The following is a 23537-nucleotide window of genomic DNA, read 5'->3' on the forward strand; positions in this document are numbered from 1 at the left end:
AACTGAACTGAGTCTTCTTCCCTAATTAGTTGAGTCATGCTTATTAAGATAGTCATGCTCAAATGAGCCCTGTGACATCAGCTACTGTTCTGTGCAATGCCCGCGTTCGGCAACGTCCCAACTGTTGGATGGAGTGTTTGTCCAGAGCCATGAGCTCCACGTTCCTTCACTCCTTTGCTTTCATCCCATCCGCCTCGGAACAAGTCAGCTTCCTTTCTCCTGGCAGTGGTGTGCTGATGGCGCTTGGGTCTTGGTTCTGAAGAAGATGGTGATGTGGACAGAATTGCTGTGAGTCAGTTGTCGAATGTGGCTAGAATGAAAGTCAGATTATGTCCACCAGCATTTCAGGAAGTGAGAAACAAAAGAGTTACTCCTAAACTCATCATTTCCTAATGACAAGGGTGCTTCAAAGAGTTGATGGGAAAATTTTTTTTCTTAGGATTTATTTATTTACTCTTTTATTGCAAAGTCAGGTATACAGAGAGGAGGAGAGACAGAGAAAAAGATATTCTGGCTGATGACTCACTCCGCAAGTGACCGCAATGAAAGGAGCTGCACCAATCCGAAGCCAGGAGCCAGGAACTTCCTCCAGGTCTCCCACATGGGTGCAGGGTCCCAAGGCTTTGGGCCGTCCTCGACTGCTTTCCCAGGCCACAAGCAGAGAGCTGGATGGGAAGCGGGGCTGCTGGGATTAAAACTGGTGCCCATATGGTAATCCCGACGCATTCAAGGGGAAGACTTTAGCTGCGAAGCTATCGCGCCGAACCCATTGATGGAAAATATAAGTAAAACTCCATACATAGGTTTTCCATAGTATGTATTTTTCATTGACTTTCTGAGGCACCTATCTATTTTACTAGTCTACTTACATGGTGTATGTTCTCTAAATTACTTGCATTTATTGCCTTTGAAACACCACACAGGAGTGTACACACCTCTTCCTGACCACGCCTTCTGGGATGGTCTTGCTGGTGCTTGGATATCAAGCCACTGTGAGTGTGTTTGCAACAGAGAGTTCAGCAAATGCTTTTCCTCTGGGCTTGACTCACTGTGAGCTAACTGTTTAGACAAAGCATCTGTAAACTCTAGCCTCTGGCCTGTTTTTCTGTGTCCCTGGAGCTAAGAACAGTTATTTTATTTATTTATATTCTTTTTTTTTTTACATTTCAAATGATTGTAAAAAAAAAAATCTCCAGAAACTCTCTCTGGTACAGACAACAATAGTGCAGTTGAGTCAGTTGGCAAGGCAAACAATGATTTTTCTAATGTGGCATGCTATGCCTTCCAGCCAAAATGGGCGCCTCCAGCTGCATTCTTGCCTTCTCCCACCTCCTTCCTAATAATTACGAGTCTAGCATGAGGATTCTACTGACAACAGAACTTGATGGAGTACAAGGCGAAATGGAATCCAATCATTTCACCGCCAGAGTCGTATTAACCCCACAGAAACAATAACAGTGAAAATATGTTTCGATTCGTAGAAGCATTGGATAAGAAAAAAAAAAAAAACAACAACAGAAAAAGGATACATTACTGAAACCATCTTCACAGCACAAAGTTAAGTGGATATTTGGCAATTATCCAAGTAATTGGATCGATGGGAGCAGCCAGACCACCCCTTCTCTGCTCTTGAAGAAATATCTATCCGGGAGCCTAATGATTCGCATTGCCAGAATTAACTGTGTAATTAGAAAAGCTGTGGCCTTTTGTTTTGTTTTTAAGGATGATACATCGTCTCCAATTCATTCTCCTTTTTTAAACGATGCCCTTTCTCTTTAGAAATGATTTCTTATTATTTGAAAGGCAAGGTGACAGAGGTATAGACAATAGAGAAAAAGTCAAAGCTTCTGTTGGCTGGATTATCACTGAAATATCTATAATAGCTGGAGCTAGCCAAGCCAAGGCCAGGAGTCTAGAATTCCAGCCAGTCTCCAACATGGGTGACAGGGAACCAAGCGGCTCAGCCATCACCTGTTGCTTCCCAGGGCCTGCATCCCACCCCTGATCCTTCTGGGTATGAGCAGTGACTCAAACGTTGGTCCTGAAGGCACCCTCCACCACGTTGGACATGGTCCTTTTTTTAAATATATGCTTCCCCTAGATTGGCTTCCTTATAATTCCTGCACCTTTTAGGTTCAAATTTTGTTATCTGCCAACCTGCTATAACTTTGTAACCCTGTCCCCACCAATCCACTGTAACCTCATGGTGCCATAGCAGATACCTCTTTCCATCAAACCCTGTGGCTTTGATAGTCCCAACCACTAATCCCGCACCGCCCCGTGATGCCCGCCCCCAGCCACCAAACAGGCACACTCCTGCAAGCGTGTTCCGTTTCATGTGCTGCTCCTTTCCCTGCCCAGCCCTTCCCCATCCTCCTTTGTCTTACTCCTCCTTCCCTTGCCACCAATGCAGAAGACACCTCTTCCCTCTCGCTCCCTGTGCCTCATCCCATGGCTCCTACCCTGCTGGAAAAAAAGAACCTCCTAGGTGTCCTCACTGAGTCTGGTATTTCAGCAAACTTTTATGGAGGAGAGCTTAGTTATGCAAAAGGAGTAACAGTGAGACCTACAAATGCTTAAAGGGTTCTTGCAGGAGCTAGCCTCACTGAGGGTCAGCCTAATGATGTCACCTGACTTCTTTATACATTTTTAAAATTTATTTATTTTTATTGGAAAGTCAGATTTACACAGAGAAGCAGAGACAGAGAGGAAGATCTTCCTTCCACGGGTTCACTCCCCAAGTGACCGCCATGACCAGAGCTGAGCCAATCCAAAGCCAGGAACCACCTTATGCGTCTCCCTTGCAGGTGCAGGGTCCCAAGGCTTTAGGCCGTCCTTGACTGCTTTCCCAGGCTACAAACCAAGAGCTGGATGGGAAGCGGAACAGCCAGGACATGAACTGGCAGATGGGGCCCGTCATCCAAGTTCTTGAGAAACTTGCCAAGGGCACAACAATCACATTTTTGGTATGGAAGCCCCTAGAAGCCACGCACTTCAGTTGTTCCTATGTCCTTCTTTCTCGCCCTATGCCAGCATTTCTGCTGCTCCCTTGCATCAGAGTCTCCCCAGTGCAGAAAGTTTCCACCATTCCTCCCAGGGGGATGCCCCTCTCTATATACCAGGGTTAGATTTCTGCAATTTAGTTGCCACTTTCTTTCCTATTTATTTCATTTATTTTGTTATTGAGAGAGGGGGAAAAAAACAGAGAAGAGACAGCTCACATTTGTTATTTACTCCCCAAATGTCCACACTGGCCAGAGCTGTGCTGGACCAAAAGCAAGAGCTGGGAAGTTGATCCAGGGTGTGGCAGGGATCCAATCTCTTGGACACTTGCCCTTGGCACCCAGTGTCTGTACTGCGTAGAAGCTGGAGTTATGAGCTGCAGCTGGATGCTGAACCTAGACACTCGAATCTGGGTCATAAGCACCTTGACCATGAGGTTAAACGCCCGCTCCGACTTCCTTCTGCACGAAACTTCCCATTGTATCCCATTGAATAGACTCAAAACTCTCAGCCGGACTCCTGAAGCTTACCATCCAACTCCACTCTGTCTTCTCCGGAGCTGATTTTGCTTTTTGAAAATTATTACTATTTATTTATAGAAAGGCATCAGGACAGAGGAAAAGAGAGAGACCTTCCATCCTCTGATTCATTCCCTTAAATGGCTGTGACGGCCAGGGCTGGGTTCCCCAGTGGGTGGAAGCAGCCCAGTTACTTGGGTCATCTTCCGCTGCCTTCCCTCATCGTATTAGCAAGCTGGATAGGAACTGCAGCAGTCAGGACTCAAACGTGGACTCTGACATGGGATGCCAGTGTCACAAAAGGCAGCTTAACGTGCTGTGCCAACCCTGATACATCTGAACAAGTAGAAATCATGCAAATCTTCCAAACTTGGCTTTCCAAACTTTGGTGTACATTATAATTACCTGAGGCTTTTTTTTTTTAAACAATCTTAATGTCCAGGTCATATTTCACATCAATGAAATCAGAACATCTGGAGGTGAATCAGCACTGAGCACCTTACGTAACACCAGCTCTGGACACTGTTCTTAAAACAAGGGGTCTCGTCACCCACCACAACCCTCCTGCCCCCTTCCCTGCCACTGTCCAGCGATTGGCGTAGTGGCATAGTGGGGTAAGCTGCTACCTGCAGCTCCAACACATCCCATGTGAGTATCAGTTCAAGTCCCACCTGCTCCATCATCCTGCTGATGTGTCTGGGAAGACAACAGAAGATGACCCAAGTGTCTGGGCCCCTGCCACCCATGTGGAGGATGGAATTCTTGCCTCCTGGCTTCAGTCTGGCCTAGCCCTGGCCATTGCAGCTATCTGGGGAGTGAATCAACAGATGGAAAGTGTCTGTCTCCCCCCACCATCACCACTCTGCCTGCTACATTTTTTCCCTCTGTAATTTTGTCTTTTAAATGAACAAACCTTAAAAAAAAAGATCATTTTTTTTTTCACAGAGTGTCATCCTGAGCATGAGTTTTACTATTTTTTCTTTTTTCACCATAAAACTTCAAGCTCCTGGAAGGCAGTCAGTATTTTTGTGGTATTGAGGACATTCAGTTAGTGCTTGGCACCCATTTCATCAAATGCAAGAACACATGAATGAACACATAGAGGAATGAGCACTGGCAAGCAGGAGACACTGAACTAAGGTGACATTGAAAGAAGCTCCCAAAGAAAAGAATCTGCTTCCTTGTCTATGAGGCAAGGGCATTTGTAGAGGTTTTTGTTTTTCTGTAAAGGGAATCATTTTAAAAACAATTTCCCACCAAATCAGCGACGGTAGAGTCGAGCAGACAGTCATGGTGCAAAGGCCCTTAGCAGGAAGTCAGGAGACCCGAAACTCATCTCTGTGTCATCACTAAATGACAAAAGTTCATCATTTCTATTTATCAAGTGCTCAACACATCCCACATGCGGTACTGGGGCTTTCTTCTCCAATCCAAAACGGCAACCCCACAAAGTGGGTGTCATCAGTATCGTCTTCCTGTACAGAGGAAAATTGAGCCTTCCATGCGACAAGTGAACTGCCCAAGTGCCCACACTTGCTCCATCCAATCTGAGCCCAGAAAGCGGGTTGGCGGCCCAACGGCTGCCATGCAGGCTGCTCGGGGAATTTCAAGCCCACCTGCTGTTGGATTCACATTGGGGAGATTCAACATGGCCCAATCTCAGCTCAGTGATCTCATGGGGGTAGGTCTGGTGATGGACACTGCTTTTATTTATTTATTTTAAGATCTACTTGTTTTTATTTGAAAGGCAGAATTACAGAGAGAGAGAAGAGACACACAGAGATCTTCCATCTGCTGATTCACTCCCCAAATGTCCACAGAGGACAGGGCTGTGTCGGACTAAAGCCAGGAACCAGAAGTAGACGTTTTTTTTCTGGGTTTTCCACATGGGTACAAGGATCCACATACTTGAACCATCTCTACTGCTTTCCCAGGCACTTTAGGGAGGAGCTAGATTGAAAATGGAACAGCTGGGACTTGAACTGGCTTCCACATGGAATGGCAGCACCACAGGGAGAGGCTTAACCTACCTTGCCATGGTGCTTGACTCCTGGGTACTGATTTGAAAAGGCTTCCCCGGCCGCTCTCCCATGTGGAGGGCTGAGAGCTTCTCCTACAGGCTCCCTTGAACCTAAAGCTGATTCTGCTTCCCCACAGCCTCTTCTCCAGGGCTCTATGCCAAGGAGCTGCCAATATAACATATCTTGCAGCCATTCTACCTTGGACCCCCGGCAATTACCCTTGCTTCTCTTTTGCCCACAACCTCAGGCCCAGGCAAGAAGGGGTCTTCTGGGATCTCCATCCATGGCTCCAACCAGGATGTACTCCTTGACCTCCACCCACCAGAATTAGGGCCGTGATAAACTAACACTAGCCATAAAAGGGGGGGAAAAAAACGTGCTACTTCCCTGCCTTTTTTTTAAAGTCAGATATACAGAGAGGGAGAGAAGCAAATGAGCCAATCCGAAGCCAGGAGCCAGGAGCCTCTTCTGGCTCTCCCATGTGGGTACAAGATCCCAAGGCTTCGGGCTGTTCTCTACTGCTTTTCCCAAGCCACAAATAGGGAGCTGGATGGGCAGCAGGGCCTCTAGGACACAAACCAGCTCCCATATGGGATCTCGGTACATGCAAGGCAAGGATTTTAGCAGCTAGGCTACCGTGCTGGGCCCTGACTCTTTATGAAGGACTGTGCTATTGCTGCAACATGCGGAAAATCTGTCAGGGGCTGGGAGTTAGAGTAGGGGATGGCAGTCCTAGTCTATATGCAATTGTACCATAAAATTCAAAATTTCAACATAAAAATTTAACAACAACAAAAAATGCTGTCTCTTTAGAAGAACTTATAGCCCCAGGTGCATCCATCACCTTGTGGTCACCAGGACAAAACACCTGAAGCAACCTACTTGGAAGAAGAAACGGATTAATTGGCTCAAGTTCCCAGAGGTTTGTAGTCTAAGACTCGGAGGCCCTGTGGGTTTAGCCCTCAGGGATGCTGAGCTTACTGGCAGGGTCCAGAGGTGGCACGAGGCATCGCACATGGCCAGAGACACACGTGACTCTCTCCCTGTTCTGTAACTAGAACCCAACCATGGGGTGCCACTCTAATGATCCCTTCCAGTCCAAGGAGCTCCTGAAGGCCCCATCTCCAAACACCATGATCAAATCGGGCTTTCAGCCTCTTAACACGATGAATATACAGTTTGGGGGCTTAAATATCTGCCTGATTTTGGAGGCCAACCCATACGCAAACTGCAGCACTAAAGGCCAGACTATTCAAGAGTTTACAGACTGATAAATCAACCCTCTCAAAGAGAGCCACTCTGCGGAGTGACAGGTGGGACGAAGTAGAGACTCCAGCCTGTTTTCTCAAAAAGGAAACTCAACGGAAGAGACTAAGGGAAAGTTGAAGGCCAAGTGCTTAGTGCAACAGTTGAGATGCTGCTTGGGACTTGTGCCTCTTGCATTGCAATGGCTAAGTGTGTGTTAAGTCCTAACTCGGTGTGAATTCCAGCTTCCTGCTAATGCGTACCCTTTGGAGGCAACAGGTGCTGGTTCAAGTCCCTGATATCCACACAGAAAATGACTGCTTTCCATGCTCACGGTTTCAGTCTGGCCCAGCCCTTGATGTTGCGGGTGAGTGAACCAGCAAATGGAAGATCTGTCTCTTGGCCCTCTAAACAAAATAGAAAGTTTCGTTTCAAATTTAACTTATGTGAAAGACAGAGATATGGAGATAAAAGACAAGAGGAAGATTTCATCTGTTGATTCACTTTCTTACCTAACTGGAATGCCCAAGGCTAAAGCAGATGAAGCCAGGAGCTTAAAACTCCAACCAGGCTTCTTCTATGGATGGCAGGAACCCAAGCACTTGGGCTGTCTTCCCATTGCGTTAGCAGAGAGCTGGGAATTGAACCAGCATGATGTATATGAGATATGGGCAAGGCAGGCAGCAACTTATCTGGCTGCTATACAACACTGGCCCAAAAGATATATTTTTAAAATTATTTTTTAAAACAAAATAGAGATGGTTGGACCTGGCACAGCAGCCTAGAGGCTAAAGTCCTTGCCTTACATGTACCAGAATCCTATATGGAGGCCAGTTTGGGTCCCGGTTGCTTTACTTCCCATGCAGCTCCCTGCTTGTGGCCTGGGAAACCAGTTGAGGATGGCCAAAAACCTTGGGACCCTGCACCCATGTGGGAGACCTGGGAAAAGCTTCCGACTCCTGGCTTCGGATTGGCTCGGCTCTGGCCGCTGTGGCCACTTGGGGGATGAACCAACAGACAAAAGATCCTTCTCTGTCTCTCCTCTCTGTATCTGTAAATCTGACTTTCCAATTAAAATAATAACACTACAAATACATTTATCAAGAGAGAGAGAGGTTGAGCAGGTAAAAAAACTATTGATGGTTCACATAGTTGAACACCCGTGCCAAGTCTCAATGTCCCCAGCAGATGATCCAGCTTCCAGGGCTCTGAAGAGGGTCCCATTTAATGTGATCTGCTCCAGGGGCCGGTGAGGAGCCAGGCAGCTTCAGGATGACATTCTGGCACCTTTCAGACAAATCTCCAAGCTCCTCTTCTGTAAAGCCTGAAGCTCAAACCACTCAAGGACAACCCAACATCTAGGAGTAACCAGAACCAGTCTCAGTCTCAGTCTCTCTCTCTCTCTCTCTCTCTCTCTCTCTCTCTCTCTCTCTCTCTCGTGCACGCGCGCGATCATCCACCCTGGTCTGAGCACAAAGCCAGGAGTGAAAGGTTTCCCTCCTGTAGAACTTTGCAACTCATTCGAAGCAGTGGCAGCACTGTTTGAGCCTCTGTGGCCGCTTTATGGCATCACACACTTGGCGCCCAGCGCTCACCTGCTACATTTTAATTACCCATTTGTGGGTCTGTTTCCCCAGCGGGACTCTAAGCTCCAGGCAAGCAGGGGGTACTAGCATCTTGCCCACGGCCATATTCCCAGCTCCCAGCCCAGGGCCCCATCTCATCATAGAAGCTTCCCAGAGCACGCAGATGACTTAGTGTGAAGGTTAGCTGAGTACAGAAATACTTGTTACCTACGCCATGGGAAAGTGCTGAGACACGAGCTGCTGTATTTATCGTAAGAGCTTTCCCAAGTTTAGACTAACTGTGGGTTGTTTGGATTTAAAAAGGATGTCTGCTTTTCTGACAGTTTCTTGTTTTGTTACGGAGTCCTTGTTATCCTTAATAAAAGTGAACAAAACCAAACAATGGTTTTAATGTTTTTGGATTCTTACTAAACATATTAACACTAAAAGCCTTTCGAGGCAGCCACTGTGTAAGGCACATGAGCCCGGCTGGCTGGCTGGCGACACGGTCACTGGTCCTGGGGGAGTCGCCCCCGGCAGCAGTGAAGGTCAAAGGACTGGGGATGGGCCACTGATTACCAAAAGGAAATGTGGAAAACACCGTGCCCTTTCATCTTCAAATTACCTCCAGGAAAACAAAAACAATGCCATCATCAGACATTATCTGCGGAGAAAGTAGAGTCTTTGGCTGCTCAGACCCGGCTTTTAAGGCCTCATATTTTATGATTACATCAAAACACTTAAAGCGTTTCAAAGAGTCCTTTCAGCAATACTCACAGCACTCACAAAAATAAATGTTATTATCTCCTTATTACAGATAAGGAGGACGGATCTGGTTTCTCGAAGATTTCCTCCACAACCACAGAAACAGATGAGAACTAGGGCCAGTGCCTCCTGCCCCGCAAGACCCAAAGGCAGTGACTGCTATAGGTCCTGAGTGCACCCCGACTCCTGCTGTGGCTTCAGGGTGCAGGGGCTGCAGTCGGTACTTCAAAATGAAAAGTGCAATAGAAAGACATTTAGTCGGGGACTGGCACTGACTGTAGCACAGTGGGTTAAGCTGCTGCATGGGACAGCCAGCATCCCTGCTATTGGAGGCTGCTTCCTCCTTCTTCTTACCCCGCAGCTGGCTCTTCTCATTCTGCTCCATCTTCCGATGAGTGTTTGCAATGCTAACCCAGTGGAGGATGCTGAGAGTGCGTCAGCACCTCAACAGGAGTTGGCTTGGAAGCAGAGCAGCCAGGACTCAAATCAGGCACTCGTGTATAACCCTAGTGTTGCAGGGAGCAGCTTTGCCCACTGTGCCAGCACCAGCCCCTCTGTGTCTTACACTTTCTGTCTTTCAGATAAAAATCAACAATTATTGGGCCCAGCGGCGTGGCCTAGCGGCTAAAGTCCTCGCCTTGAACGCACCAGGATCCCATATGGGCGCCGGTTCTAATCCCAGCAGCTCCACTTTCTATCCAGCTCCCTGCTTGTGGCCTGGGAAAGCAGTCGAGGACGGCCCAAAGCCTTGGGACCCTGCACCCATGTGGGAGACCTGGAAAAGACTCCTGGCTCCTGGCTTCGGATCGGCATAGCATCGGCTGTTGCGCTCACTTGGGGAACAAGTTATCGGACGGAAGATCTTTCTCTCTGTCTCTCCTCCTCTCTGTATATCTGACTTTGTAATAAAAATAAATCAATCTTTTTAAAAAATCAATAATTATTTTCTAAATTGTTTTGTGATACAGTTTAATAGGCACAGGGGTCTCCTTTCCCTCTCCCCAAGTTTCCTTCCCTCCCCTCAAAGTAACAGGGAAAATGGAATGAAAAGCTGTCAATTTTGATGCAAAAAAATTGGAAATCCTTGCAGCTTTTTCATAATATGAATTTTCCATGTACTCTAAACATTTATTTATTTGAGGGAGAAAAACAGAAAGAGTTGGAGAGTGAGTTCTTATTTGCTGGTTCACTGCCCAAGTGCTCCTGACAGATGCGGGCAAGGGTGGTGGCTGTGCCTGGAGGCCAGTAACTCAGGCCAAGTCTCCCATGGGAGTGGTCAGCACCTGACCTGTCACGCCTGCCTCCCAGGGTGCACAGAGCTAAAGTCAGGAACCAGAGGCAAATATTAACTGCTGGCCTAAACACCCAATCCTCCCTGAATTTTTGAAGACTCCACTTAAAGATATTGTGAACAAGCTGCCTTGGGCATTTATGTGTGTGGGGTTTTTTTTTTTTTAAGTTTTTTTTTTTTTTTTTTTTTTTAGTGGAAAGTCAGATTTACAGAGAGGAGAGAAAGAAAGATCTTCCATCTACTGGTTCACTCCCCATATGACCACACAGCTGGAGCTGAGCCTATCTAAAGCCAGGAGCTTCTTCCGGGTCTCCCACGCGGATGCAGGGTCCCAAGGCTTTGGGCCATCCTTGACTGCTTTCCCAGGCCACAAGCAGGGAGCTGGATGGGAAGTGGAGCAGCAAGGACATAAACTGGTACCTATATGGGATGCTGGCACATGCAAGCGAGGATTTATCCACTAGGCTTTCATGCTGACCCTAGAATTTATGTATTTCTTACAACCACTGAAGGATTTTGCAGAGATGATTTAAGTATTGACTTCTATTAGAAAAAAAACCCCATAATATGCTATTTGAATTACATCTCAATAAAGCTGTAAGGAAATCATGACGACAAAGCCAACGATAGTGAAGATGGTAATGACGCTACTATCAATATCAGTAACAGCCCTCTTCATTGGAGAATGTGTTAGAAACTGCGAAGCTTTTTCAGGACCTGACCTCATATTGGGATCCCCAAGGTAGAGGTGAGGTTGAAGGTCACACAGACAGGAAGAGGTTAGATGAGCCTCTGTTTCCAGGGTTGCCCCTTCTACTGTGAGCATGCGCCAGAAAAAATTCATTACACCTGCTTCCGACAGTGCCCCTCCTTTGGGAAAAGAAGTTAATTTTTGATTTCCGCCGTACTTAGGAATAAAATATCTAATATACAGATGGCACAAGAAGAATTAAGAATCCCAACCTCTGATGATCAGCCCAGAAACACCTTCTCTCCAAGACTCCTAACACATTTATTGCAAGTCAAATGCAAAGCATGAAGGTTATTCACACAGCAGTGAAAAAAGAGTCCTAATAACCCAGAGTGCGTGCACTTTTATTTTAACATCAGGAATTTGTGTATAACTGTATACATTTTTAAATGGTTTATTTTGGAGAGATGAGGTGGTGGTGGTGGCAGGGGAGGAGGGGGTGTCATACAAACAGAGCTTCCATTTGCTGGTTTGCTTTCCAAATGCTGCCATTGCCAGATTGTGGGGAAGCTAGGAGCTGAGGACTCCATCCTGGGCTCCTGCATGGGTGGCAGGAATCAGTCACCTGGCTCATCACCGCTGCTCCCAGTGCCTTAGCAGGAAGCTGGAAACGGGAGTCAGGGGAAGAACACATGGAGGGCAGGTGCTTTCACAGGCCAGCTTTAAAAATTTTTTTTTTTGTTTGTTTTTTAAAGAGTTACAGAGGAAAAAAAGAGAGAGGTTCTCCCATCCTCCAGTTCACTCCCCAAAAGGCTGCAACAGCTGGAGCCTGGGTCTGTCTGAAGCTGCAATCCAGCGGCTTCTTCTAGAAAGTCAAAATTGACCTACAGTAAGTGTTTTCAAACTAGGTTTTTCTGTGCAAACTCTCTTTAATTACAGTGCATTAAAAAAAAATCCTTTGCAGAATTCAGGGGAAAATATATATATAACCTAAGCAGCTGAATAAATCGCCCTAATTTGAGATGCCACAAGTTACATACCACAAGAAGAACAGCGGCAGAGTGAACCGAGCATTCGTTAAAATAAAGAAGAGTGTGGGAGATGATGGAGTGTTCTGGGAAGAGAGCCTCCAGGCTAAGGGGAATAGGGATGGGAACATGTGAGCTGCTTGGGAGAAAACAGTTCCAACAGGAAAAGGCAGAATGAGAAAATGAATCACTTCCTCCATGAATTCTAAACAGGACAAAATACATAAATAAATAAAAACCCTCTTCTTTACCGAGAATCATGTTGATTTTATTGTTCACCTATGTGAAATCTACCAGTAAGCAGGATAATGGTTTTAGAACTTTCAGAAGTTCGTGGAAATAAAAGATATGTTTATTTTGGGCCTGGCATGACAGCCTAATGGCTAAATGCTTGCCCTGAATCTGCCATGAGCCCATATGGGTAATGGTATCCTGGCTGCTCTACTTCCCATTCAGCTCCCTGCTTGCGGCCTAGGAAAGCAGTCAAGGACGGCCCAAAGCCTTGGGACTCTGCATCCGCGTGGGAGACCTGGGAGAGGCTCCTGGCTCCAGATCATCTCAGCCTCAGATATTGTGTCCACTGGGGAGTGAACCAATGGATGGAAGATCTTTCTTTCTCTCCTTCACTCTGTATACCTGCCTTTCCAACAACAAAAACAACAAAAAAATCTTTCAAAAGGTAAGTTTATTTTGGTGCAAAAATATTGAAAGTTGTGATAGTTCTTTCATAATGTGTCCATCCCATGGCCTTTTTGAAAATCCTTCACACATTTGTGAGATCAGAGACCCAGAAAGAAATGACACTGCAGTTTCATCACAGCCACAACGAGCGATAATAAATCCTGAGGAACAGATCAATGCATTCCAGGCAGCGTGCTCTCAGGGATTAATTCATGGCTGTGGTACTGCAGGTCACACTGGCTGCAGAACATTCTGGTCCGACGCCTATGCCGACCATGACCATGATGCCCTGTACACATTATCTGCTCTATGGAGCACAAAGTGGCTTGTTCTCCTTTAGCGGCCAGGATCTATTCTCTACACTGTAAAGATGCAAAGATGGAAAGATGATGAGGTAATGTGATCTGGGTAAGGACCATGGAATGTAATGGCCAAAAGTTGGCCACAAGAAAGTGGTGCTGCCTCGGGTGTGAAGGAAATGTGGGTTCTTATTGAGTCATCGGGATGAGGAGAGCTGACCCTGGGAGAGTGTGAGACAAGTGCAACAGTTAGCCAAAGTGTTCCACTGGCCACATGGCACCTTGAGCATCTCAGGAGCCACCAGAACCCAGTGACACCAAAACATCATTGCAGCTTTCCATAGTTGCCCAGGTACTGTGATCCTCTGTAGGCCAACTGACAGTCCCAATCCATGAACCAGGCATACAGTCAGTTCAGAAAGCCACAGCCAGCATTTCGAACAATGCGGAAGATCCATGTGTAAACATCGCTTCCTGAAACTTTCATTTTAGTTCACTTCAGGTACCAACACATCAATGCATGGTCTGGCACAGATAGCCAAGGAGCGCCCCTTAACCCCTGCATGATTACGAAACATGAGACACTGGCCATTTGGAAAACACGGAAGTCTCTGGAACAGGTCTTTCCCAGGTTAACATCCTCATGAAATGATCATCTCAAAGTTGATGCTCATTAATTTCACTACTGAGCTCATGAGAAAATAAACACTGAGAAGCTGTGCCGTTCATGGCACTAGACACTCATTTCCTAACTACTGCGTCTCACGTGGAAGTCTTATAAATTGCATTGGCAACAGCCATTGTCCCCGGCTTATCTGGTAGGTGGGCTTTCTTTCCAAAAAAAAAAAAAAAGTCTGTAAAATACACATCTACACAACTGTGGTTTACTCATCAGTATTTCAATCAAAAATCGTGTTCTCAGTAAGTAAAAATTAAAACATGATTGCCGCTCACAACTCCGCCAGAGTATTTTTGCTGGAGACCAAGAAGACACGGGTAGGCAGCAGCCTTGTTCTCCACGTACGCTCTCCTATCATTCAGAATGTTCAGAGGAAGTGTACCCAAGGACTGAATCCAGAAAAAAGTAACACCTTTCCGTGCTTTCCAGAGAATTCTCTCAAGCGTCAGTGGCTAGTGTTTGAAAGGCAGAATTACAGAGAGGGGGCAGAGACAGCCAACAGATCTTCCTTTCTTCTGGTTCACCCCTCAAACAGCCTGAAGACAGATGGAAGCCAAGAGCCAGGAACTGCAGCTGCGTCTCCGAAAGGGTCCCAAGCTCGAGGGCCATCGTCCCCTGCTGTCCTAGGCACATTTAAAGAGAGCTGAATAGGAAGAGGAGCAGCCAGGACTGGAACCCAAGCACCAGCATGATCTAACAGCATCCCTTTCCCGGCCCCACTTTTCAGCGTCTTAAACTGAGCATTCGCAACAAGTGAAGAATCTTAGCCATAGTCTGATGCTCTGGCTTTGATTCCTGCAAAGCCACCACTGCTTTCGCATCATCGGTGTTAACATCACCATACTGTCATGAAAACTGTGGTGAGATGGCAGAACCCCTGAGAGAGTCTCAGCAGCAGGTTTTGACGAGCCAGCCCATTTTAAGAATCGTTGGGTGTTCCTGCAATCAAAAAGCTCGGGGTGTATGTTTTTTTTTTTCTCCTCAAAAATTACTAACTGCTTGCGACTTACGGTTGTAGCTTTCATCACTGAAGCGCCAGAGGAAAGACACGCTCAGGTATCGAACACATTCAAAAGGGAAACCCTACCACGCGTGCAAGCGCAAAGGTTCCAGACCGGAGGAAGCCTGAGGTTTGCTGTTGCCCTGGGCAACGATCCCCGGCGGAAGGCGCGCGGCCATCGACTCGCGATGCCTGGCATCCGTGGGCCGGAGTCCAGGGGCCGGAAGGCCTCCCCGGACCGGTGGTCGCCGCGGGGTTTCCGCTGGGAGGCGGCGGCTCGCTCGTTCTGCGCTCCATTGAGGGTGGCTTCTGGGCACCCCGTGTTGATATTGGGGCGGGAGGGAAGATGGCGGCCGTGGCGGCGGGCGGCCTGCTGGAGAAGGGGCGCGACATCAGCCTGGCGGCCCTGCAGCGCCATGACCCCTATATCAACCGCATCGTGGACGTGGCCAGCCAGGTGGCCCTGTACACCTTCGGCCATCGGGCCAACGAGTGGGTGCGTGGCGAGCGGGGCTGGGGTGGGAGCCGGTGGGCGGAGAGACGCTGACGGTGGCGACGGCGGGGCGGGGTGCGGACGCTGAGGCGCGGGCTGCGGAGCTCGGACCTCGGGGCGGGAGGGAAGGGAGGCTGCTCCGGGAGCTGCCCGCGGCAGCGGGGGTCCTCGGGTGGGTGGGATGGCCCTTCGCCGCGCCGCTGGGGGACCCCGAGACCTGAAGGCAGGAAAGGACCTGACACCTCGAGGCTGGAACACTCGGGGCGCTCCGGAAAAGGAAGCCCGGTTTCGTGCCTGTGTGCCCGGCTGGGAAAGGGGCAGGATGGGGTGAGGGGACATGCTGACCGAATGATGGGGAGAGGGTGGCGGTGTCAGGGGACTCACCAAGCGGAAAAGAGCAAGCGCTGCAGAATTCCAGACAAAATGGGAAGATGAGTCGGCCCCAAGCGCACGGACTCCCATTGCGGCGTCCCTATGGGAGCGGCATTGTTTCCAGTGCTCTTTTTCAAAACTCTATGCCAGGAAATAGAGGGGTACCATTTAATTTCGCTCGTGAAAGGAGGGGGGGATAGGAAGGAGTCCTGCTGCAGCGATTGCGCGTAATTTTTGTAACCCCATCCACTTTTGCCTCGTAGTGATTTTTTTATCCCAAATAAAATTCGCCTGCCTCTTTATAACCACCTGGCCATTATGTTTAAATAAGTTACAGGGCACTATGAGGGCGTTTGGATTTCAAATGATTTCTGCGTGTGTGTTCTCTGAGTTGGTGGCAAATATCAGAATCTGTAAACATCGGGCATTGGACAAATCCATCCGTGTTTAAACACGTTTGTAAGGCGGTGGATCTCCAGCGTGGCTCAGCAGCAGCCAGTGGTAAAAGCTCCCCTGGAGACCTTACGCAAGAAGTCAAAGTGACAGAATGGTTGTGCCTCAAGTTCTTTGCTGAGGACATTTGCCGACAGGAGATAAGAAATTGAGGTTTGCTCTCCAGATGCCAAACCGTGAGGAAATGGAGCTCTTTCCTTTTTTCCTGTAGTAAGAAGTATATACGACTTGATTAGGACAGAGCTTTTTCCTCCTAATTTCTGAGGCAGTTTATCGCCCGAGTCTGTATCGAAAGGTTATGGGACGGACATGGTAGACCTCCTCCATGATAATTAAAAATACGGATGAAGACATTCTACACGTGGCTGTTTGTTCTATAGAAAAAAGGCCAAAGCTGTAATGTAACCCTTTAAGGATACGTCCTTATGTAAACTCCAGGACTGGTGTCTGGAAGATGCTGGGAAGTCATTAACGGAGTGTGTCTGCAGTAGCAATTGTTTCCTGTGTCATGGATGCCCTTGCAAACGGTTAGGGAGGTTTACTGACACAGTGAAGCCCCCCCCCCCAACCCCATCCCATGACAGCCCCCATCCAAAGGCAGAAGTGTCACACTGCATTGTTTGGGGGAGTTAACTTTCCTGGGCCCCAGGACTTGGCGCAATTCACGCGGTAACAGGTCATTCCTACAGAGTGTTGCTCTTCAAGGCTGTGGTCACCAGGAAAGAGGACAAGACCTAGCCCTCCTGCGGCGCAGTTGCTGAGGGGCAAACACTGACACCCGTGTCTCCCCACGCCATTTCTCAGGTCCCTGAATGGGGGAGCCTCTGGAATGTCAACGTGCTAAACATAGAAAGAACGGTCTTGAGAATGGAGAAGAAAGTATTGCATGAAGGGAAGTGGGGTGGAGAGGGTGGACATCCTCCCTGTCCTGGAAATAGACGCAGAATGACTTGAGGCATTCAGAGGAGAAGTGAGAAACAAAAGCGTGCGCAGATGAACTGCTCTGCAGGGAGGAACTAGAAGCAGCCCACTCCCCTTCGCCGGGGGAAGACCCTGATGCCCTAGAGCGCCTATGTGTCACTGGGAGAAGACGGCCCTGCTGCTCCTGCACTGCTGAGTCCTGGATCGCTGCCTCTCAGCTGGAGTTCCTTTTGCCTCTGGGACTTGTTCACTCCCATCTGCAAGATGAACAGGCCAGGGCTGCTGCTACATACTCTACGCTTCGCAGGCCAGAGCCAGCCACCCTGACGGCAGAAACACGGAGCCTGGGAAGCTGCCGCAGAGTGGTCTTCTGACCTGTAGGATGTGAAAGTGACTCGGGTTAGGAAGTGCAGCCCACACCTCCACACCTCGGTCGGTGAGGCTCAGGCATCTGATTCTGTTGACCTTGATACTACAGGAATGATTGGGAGACAAATCCGGAGAGATGAATGGGGACTCACTTTCTCATTTAAAATCTAGAGTAACTAATAAAATAGATTGCCTTGAGTTGTCTTAAGCGCGTCAAACGCTGCTGAGTCACAATAATTTGGAAAACATTTTGTTTTTGTATTTTGCATTGTGAACTACTTTTTAAAGAACTGATTGATTGTTGTAATGACGTGTGTGATACTGTATCATGAAGTTTGTTCTTTTGAATTTTATGCTAAAACATCTAAGAAGTGTAAGCTAAATTAATACCTTTTTTTTAGTTGAAATATCAGGGGAAGATCTTGGACACTGTCTAACTCGTTTCTCAAAACACCAACGCAGACCTGGCTGAGAAAGAAAATATCTGTTGTTCTTAGGTAATTGTGGAGAGAATTCAAACTGGTTCAGCCATCATGGACCCAAAATTTACATCTTTTTTTCAAAGTTTACATTTTTAAAACCCCTTTTATCCAGGTATTAAGTGAGTGTTTTTTATATATGCGTATGTATAGATATAATATTATATATAATATATAAATATATATATTTAATTGAAGGTTTGAATGGTAAAAGGCTAGTTATCTTTTCAGTGGAGAAACTGGGACAAAAGAATAAACCAGTGATCCCAGGGTGATAGGCCAGCACCCCACCCCAGACCCTTTATGGTATACCGGTGCACTTCCTTTTTGGGAACAAAGTCTCAAGAATTACTTGTTGTGAATTCAAGAATGATTCCAAGTAAAGTGTGTATATATATATATATATTTTTTACATTTCAGATTTGAATTTTCCAAAACTAAGGCTTTTCTTTTTGGAGGAAAAGTAATTTTTGTTGACATCAGGAAGGAGGGGACTAAGTCAGAAACCGTTAGCTTTCTGCATGCTGGTACCTATAAACACGGGGAGACAGAAATGTGTTTTGGCCTTGTAGCGAGTACTCCTGCCCACACACAGGGGGCCTTCGCAGTCCAACCCTGCATCCTGGCTTGAGTCCCCGGGCGATATATATATATATATAAAATGGAGGACACCAGATACTTAAGTTTGTACAGTTTTTTCCCTTAAAGGTTTTGTGGGCTAATCAATACTTGTGAATGTCACCAGTGAAAGTTTTAGGGGCTCACAGATCCTTAGGCTCGGTGGCATTGCACTGGAGTGGCTGGAGGTCAAGTAATTCTTCATTTCAAGTACACCTGGAAATGAGTTTCTCAACAGAGAGGAATTGACTAGGTTTGTTTACAGAGAAAGGCAAGTACTCCCTCCATATATATTTTTTGTTTTGTCATGCTATTTTCCAAAGTACCAGGGCAAGTAGGCCGTATTTGTCCTTAGTACATTGGAGTGATTTATAGAAACATAATCATACGTCAGTTTAGGCATGAACTTTTATTTCTTACCTTGGCTTCTATGTTAGAGAAAAGGATGGCTAAACGAAATTGTCATGCTAGTCATTTCTAATTCTGTAGTCTATAGCACTAAACGTTTTGAGATGAGAAATCCTGTTGCTAAGGAATGATGTTTTTCATGGGCATTTACACTTCACAGTGGCTGGTATGATATGGGCAAAAGTGAGTTTTGTTTTCATGATTCCCGATACACTCCCGTAGGCAAAGGGTATGTTATTAGACTAAGACAAACCCTAGGTACTGTGCCCGGGACTTGCTGTCTGGCTTGTTGGTCAGGAGCCCAAGAATCTGCAGTTCTCGCCGTTGGAGCTGATGTGGCTGAGCTCAGGACCATGCTTGGAGACACATGAAGTTAGCATGACAGAAAAAAGGCTGGAGTGACTGCAACATGTGAACCATGCTTTCTTAAAGAACGCCATTTCCACCGAAGGTGCAGTGTACACCATTTCAAATAATTATGGAAATAAATACTATTGAAATATTTTTAGGAGATAAAGTGGAATATTGTAATTCATGTAAATAGGAAAAGTATATTTTAGGTTCTGATTTGTAGTTAAACATGTGGAAACTCATGTGTATATACACATCTGTGTAATCCTCATTGTTGTGATAAACTTTTTCATCATGGCCTGGGTTCCTCCTTTGGAAAAATGCACAAGCAATGCCACATACAGGAAGCAAACTGTCCTTTTAACTTTATCCCCGCCCCTAGATCTTGGGCAGGTTTCCTGAGGAGTGCTTTTTGTCTAACTTCACTTCAGAGGTCTTGGGTGGGAGTTTGGCCCTCAGTGTTCCACACTCAGTAGATGATTAACTCTGCAGAAAACAGGTGCAGGATGATTCGCCCTTTGATTTCCAGCATTCAGAGTAGACTGACTGCCAGATCATCTGTTCTTCAAGGTCGGATGAACTGAGAAGAAGGGAAGGGTTGTGAAATACAGACATTGTAGAGTGTCGCTTGCCACGGGTACAATTCAGTGGATGCAGTGAAATCAATGGGGCACGCTTCTCTCCTTGTTTCCAACAGAGGAGTGTTGGGGTGTGTGTGTGTGTGTGTGTGTGTGTGTGTGTGCGCGCGTGCGCACACGCGCACGCGCGCGCGCGCGCGAAGGAAAGCTAGGGACAGAGGAACAGCTGCACCCTGCTGTTTGTGAACAGAGCTACAGCTGGGGCAGATAACTTAATTTCTCTTTTCCCCGAGAACAGTTCTTCCTGTCGTTTGCAATGGGATGTGATTCCTGGTCTACTCTGCATGCGTGCGTGAAGACATGCTTAAGCCATTCTGTTTTGTGTTTATTTTTAGGAGAAGACTGATGTGGAAGGAACCTTGTTTGTTTATACAAGGTAAGAGCCTTTTACAAAGAAACTGACAGTCTTTGGTATAATATTTTAATGCTTCAACTATAGTTTTATTTCAGGGAAGTAAATTGCTAGTTGATAAGATGGAGGGAATACTTACGTATTCTGATGAGTATTGTTTTTAGAATATAATCTAAACTTCAGTGTAGATGAACTTAAATCTTTAAGTACATTCAAATAATATGAAATATTAAAGTAGTCATTAGATTCAAGTATGTGGTGCAAAGGTCTTAAATACAATAATATTCGATTATTTAATCAGTACTTGGAATAGGATTTTCTTGATCAACCTTCCCCTGCCCGTGGCTGTTTTTTTTTTTTTAAAGATTTATTTTTATTATTTTTTCATTGGAAAGGCGGATATACAGAGAGGAGAGACAGAGAGGAAGATCTTCTGTCCGATGATTCACTCCCCAAGTTACCGCAACGGGCCGATACTATGCCGATCCGAAGCCAGGAGCCTCTTCCGGGTCTCCCACGTGGGTGCAGGGTCCCAAAGCTTTGGGCTGTCCTCGACTGCTTTCCCAGGCCACAGGCAGGGAGCTGGAAGGGAAGCGGGGCTGCCGGGATTAGAACCGGCGCCCATATGGGATCCCGGGTGTGCAAGGCGAGGACCTTTAACCACTTGCGCCACCGCGCCGGGCCCCGTGGCTGTTTTTAAAAGCATCATCTAAAATCTATGTCCTCCAGTTAAGTCCATTTTACTGCAAATGGCAGGATTTCATTTTTTTTTTTAATAAGCTGTCTCCCAGACCTCTAGAATCTAGTTTCTAGTATGTTTGAGGATACATTCAATAAACTCAAGCTAATGGTCATTTCTTTTTATTGGACATTGCTAATGTCGTAAATACACACAATGTGTCCGCTGTCTCAGTGGCAGACCTTTTTTTATTCACAAAAGAAGTAATATGAAATATGTCAGCTGCACCCAGCACCTTTGGTGAGGGTGTAAAGGTGAAAATCAGAAGCCTGTTGCAATCCCTTTGGGGGAAGTAAGAAATACAGACACACGTGAGTCTGTATTCACATTCACATTCATATTCAACAATGCAGGATGTTACTAGACTAAGGCAAACCTTAGGTACCATGCCCGGGACTTGCAGTCTGGCTGTTGGTCCAAAAAGGCCAGTTGATGGGCTGTAAGCAATAGATGGGCTGCTGAGGGTGCAGAGGTCGCGATAGAGTTGGTGGGCCTCAGAAATAAACTAGAGCTTGCACGGAGAGGGCAGGAGGTCTTTATGTGAAGAATGGTAAAAGTGGGGCCTAGAACCTCGAACCTTCTAAGAGCTAGAAGGAAAAGGACTTTTTAGTGGGTTACGCTTGCTTATATGCATCAGCACAGGTACAGGGATTTACTGGCTTGGGCTGTCAGAGGATTTTGAAATATATTTTCTTACCATGAGGGAACCATTGAAATAGTTTATATACAGGAGAACAACAGGGTTATGAGAAAATGGGGGAAAGTCAGTCTACTTTATAAGATGCATTGATGCTAGAAGAGCTGGAGTTGGAGCATTCAGATGCTTGCTACAGTAGATACGTGGTGAGACTCTGGGTTAGAATGACTGGTCTTGAAAGGCCAGTGAAGCTCCCAGTGTGAGAGGGCATGGCGCAGTCTTTAAAAATCACACTAATGCTTTGCAGAAGATTGAGCACACAAGAAAGATGGGAAATCAAGAAACTCACTTGAGCACAGGTCTTCAGCTTTTTGGAGTAATGATGTGGGGATAACAGGACATTTAAATGGAGTTATCCAGCCACTCAGGTTAGAGTCTGGGCCCAAGGAACTTGTGGTCTTCTGGAGTAATTCCCTAGTTGAACTCTTGGAAGAACAGTTATCCTCTGGGAGGAGTGTCAGTAAAGAGGAGGCTAATAAGGCCAGTGGGTGGGTGGGTTTTCAGGCCAGCAAAGATAGAAGTTTCAGCCATCAGAGCCAAGCAGAGCAGTACCGTGTCAGTAATGTGTCAGACATGACACAGGCAGAAGAGGCTCAGGATGGCCCAAGAGGGCAGTTGTCAATGAAGAAGGAAGGTTGGGGCAGGTGCAAGCAGCTGTGGGCGTGGGAGGAAGGCAGTGGACGGTGACTCTCAGACAAGTGATTCACAATCTCAAAAAGGTGTAGGAGCATCCGGGAGTCATTGCTGTATTAGCCTCCATTAAGTTCCAGAGTGTCCCAGCAGGACTAGAACGTACCAAGTTTATTAGATTGAGTGTAACTATTCTTGAGAACTTTGAGCTGAGAAAAGAAAGCCAAGTGATTAACTGTACTGTGCAGCAGCCCCACCACGTTCTCATTCTTTGCTCACAAGAAGTGCTATTCTCTGGAGAACTGAGAGAACAGATGCATTCATATGCATTCGTGATTGATTTTAGGGAGTTTTAGAGTTCTTACAGTAAGGAAGAGTATTTATAGAAATATTTTCTCCTTGGTACCTAAATGTAGCATTATATTTTTAAGTACTTCTTGATATGCTGTAAGCCTCCACTGGATCTGTCTATTAAGCCAATAAATTAGAAAAATGCCATCATTTAAAAATCTCTTGTGCAAATCTACTTTCTCAGGAATAAGACACCTATTGTCCCATGCCAAAGGAAAAAAAAAAAAAAAAACCAAAAAGGAAATCTGAAAGACCCAACCAAATTCTAGTATGTTGAGACCATTTCTCGGTAGAAAATGACAGAAAACGCATGAAGATCAAAAGCAAGTGTGTGGTTTAGTCTGCAGAGCTGCAAGTAGTTGGCGCATTTAACCCCTGGTTGCATTTTATAAACTATGAGATGAGTCTGGCATGCATATGTACCACTAAAGAGGTGAGATATTGTGATAAAGACACGATGAAGAATCAGATTCTGATTCCTGCATCAAAAACAGCTGATCCTGTTAAAAATACATACACGAATATGTGTCCTTGTTGCCTGCTATGTCTTCCCTGCTGTAAGAGGGTTCCTAGGGTCATCCACTGGGGGTGCTTGGGGAGGATCCTCAGCCAGATCTCTTCAGGAGTACATTTTCTTTCCTGTTCAGAACTTAAGTAGTGATTGCCATCTTGTATCTCATATTGATTATAGGCCTACCACCACTTTACCTCTTTGTAAAAATAAGCTAGACAAGGATTGCCTTCCATTAATTTTAAAATTGAAGGTCTCAAAAGAAAATCCCATAAGTGGTAGTGTGGCTGCTCTCGCTTCTTTGTCAGCACCAAATGCCTCGAGGTAACATAAAGTGAAGATATAAACACCTATTCTTCCCGGGGTTCA

General features: G+C 46.3%; 1 protein-coding gene across 2 annotated transcripts in view; it reads left to right on the plus strand.

Annotated features, from left to right (window-relative positions):
* Nucleotides 1-15025: 15025 nt before the first annotated feature.
* The window catches only part of DCP1B (decapping mRNA 1B), a 51029-nt gene continuing 42517 nt past the window's right edge, over nt 15026-23537 (plus strand). For both annotated transcript variants that reach the window (XM_040972181.1, XM_040972180.1), the window contains exons 1-2: nt 15026-15282; nt 20224-20264. In XM_040972181.1, coding sequence (XP_040828115.1) covers nt 15133-15282; nt 20224-20264 — 191 coding nt within the window. In that variant the 5' untranslated portion in view covers nt 15026-15132. The remainder of the gene's footprint in view (nt 15283-20223; nt 20265-23537) is intronic.

This window comes from Ochotona curzoniae, unplaced genomic scaffold (genome assembly GCF_017591425.1).
Source record: "Ochotona curzoniae isolate NIBS_2020 unplaced genomic scaffold, NIBS_Ocur_1.0 contig_2235, whole genome shotgun sequence".
In the NCBI taxonomy this organism is placed as follows: Eukaryota; Metazoa; Chordata; class Mammalia; order Lagomorpha; family Ochotonidae; genus Ochotona; species Ochotona curzoniae.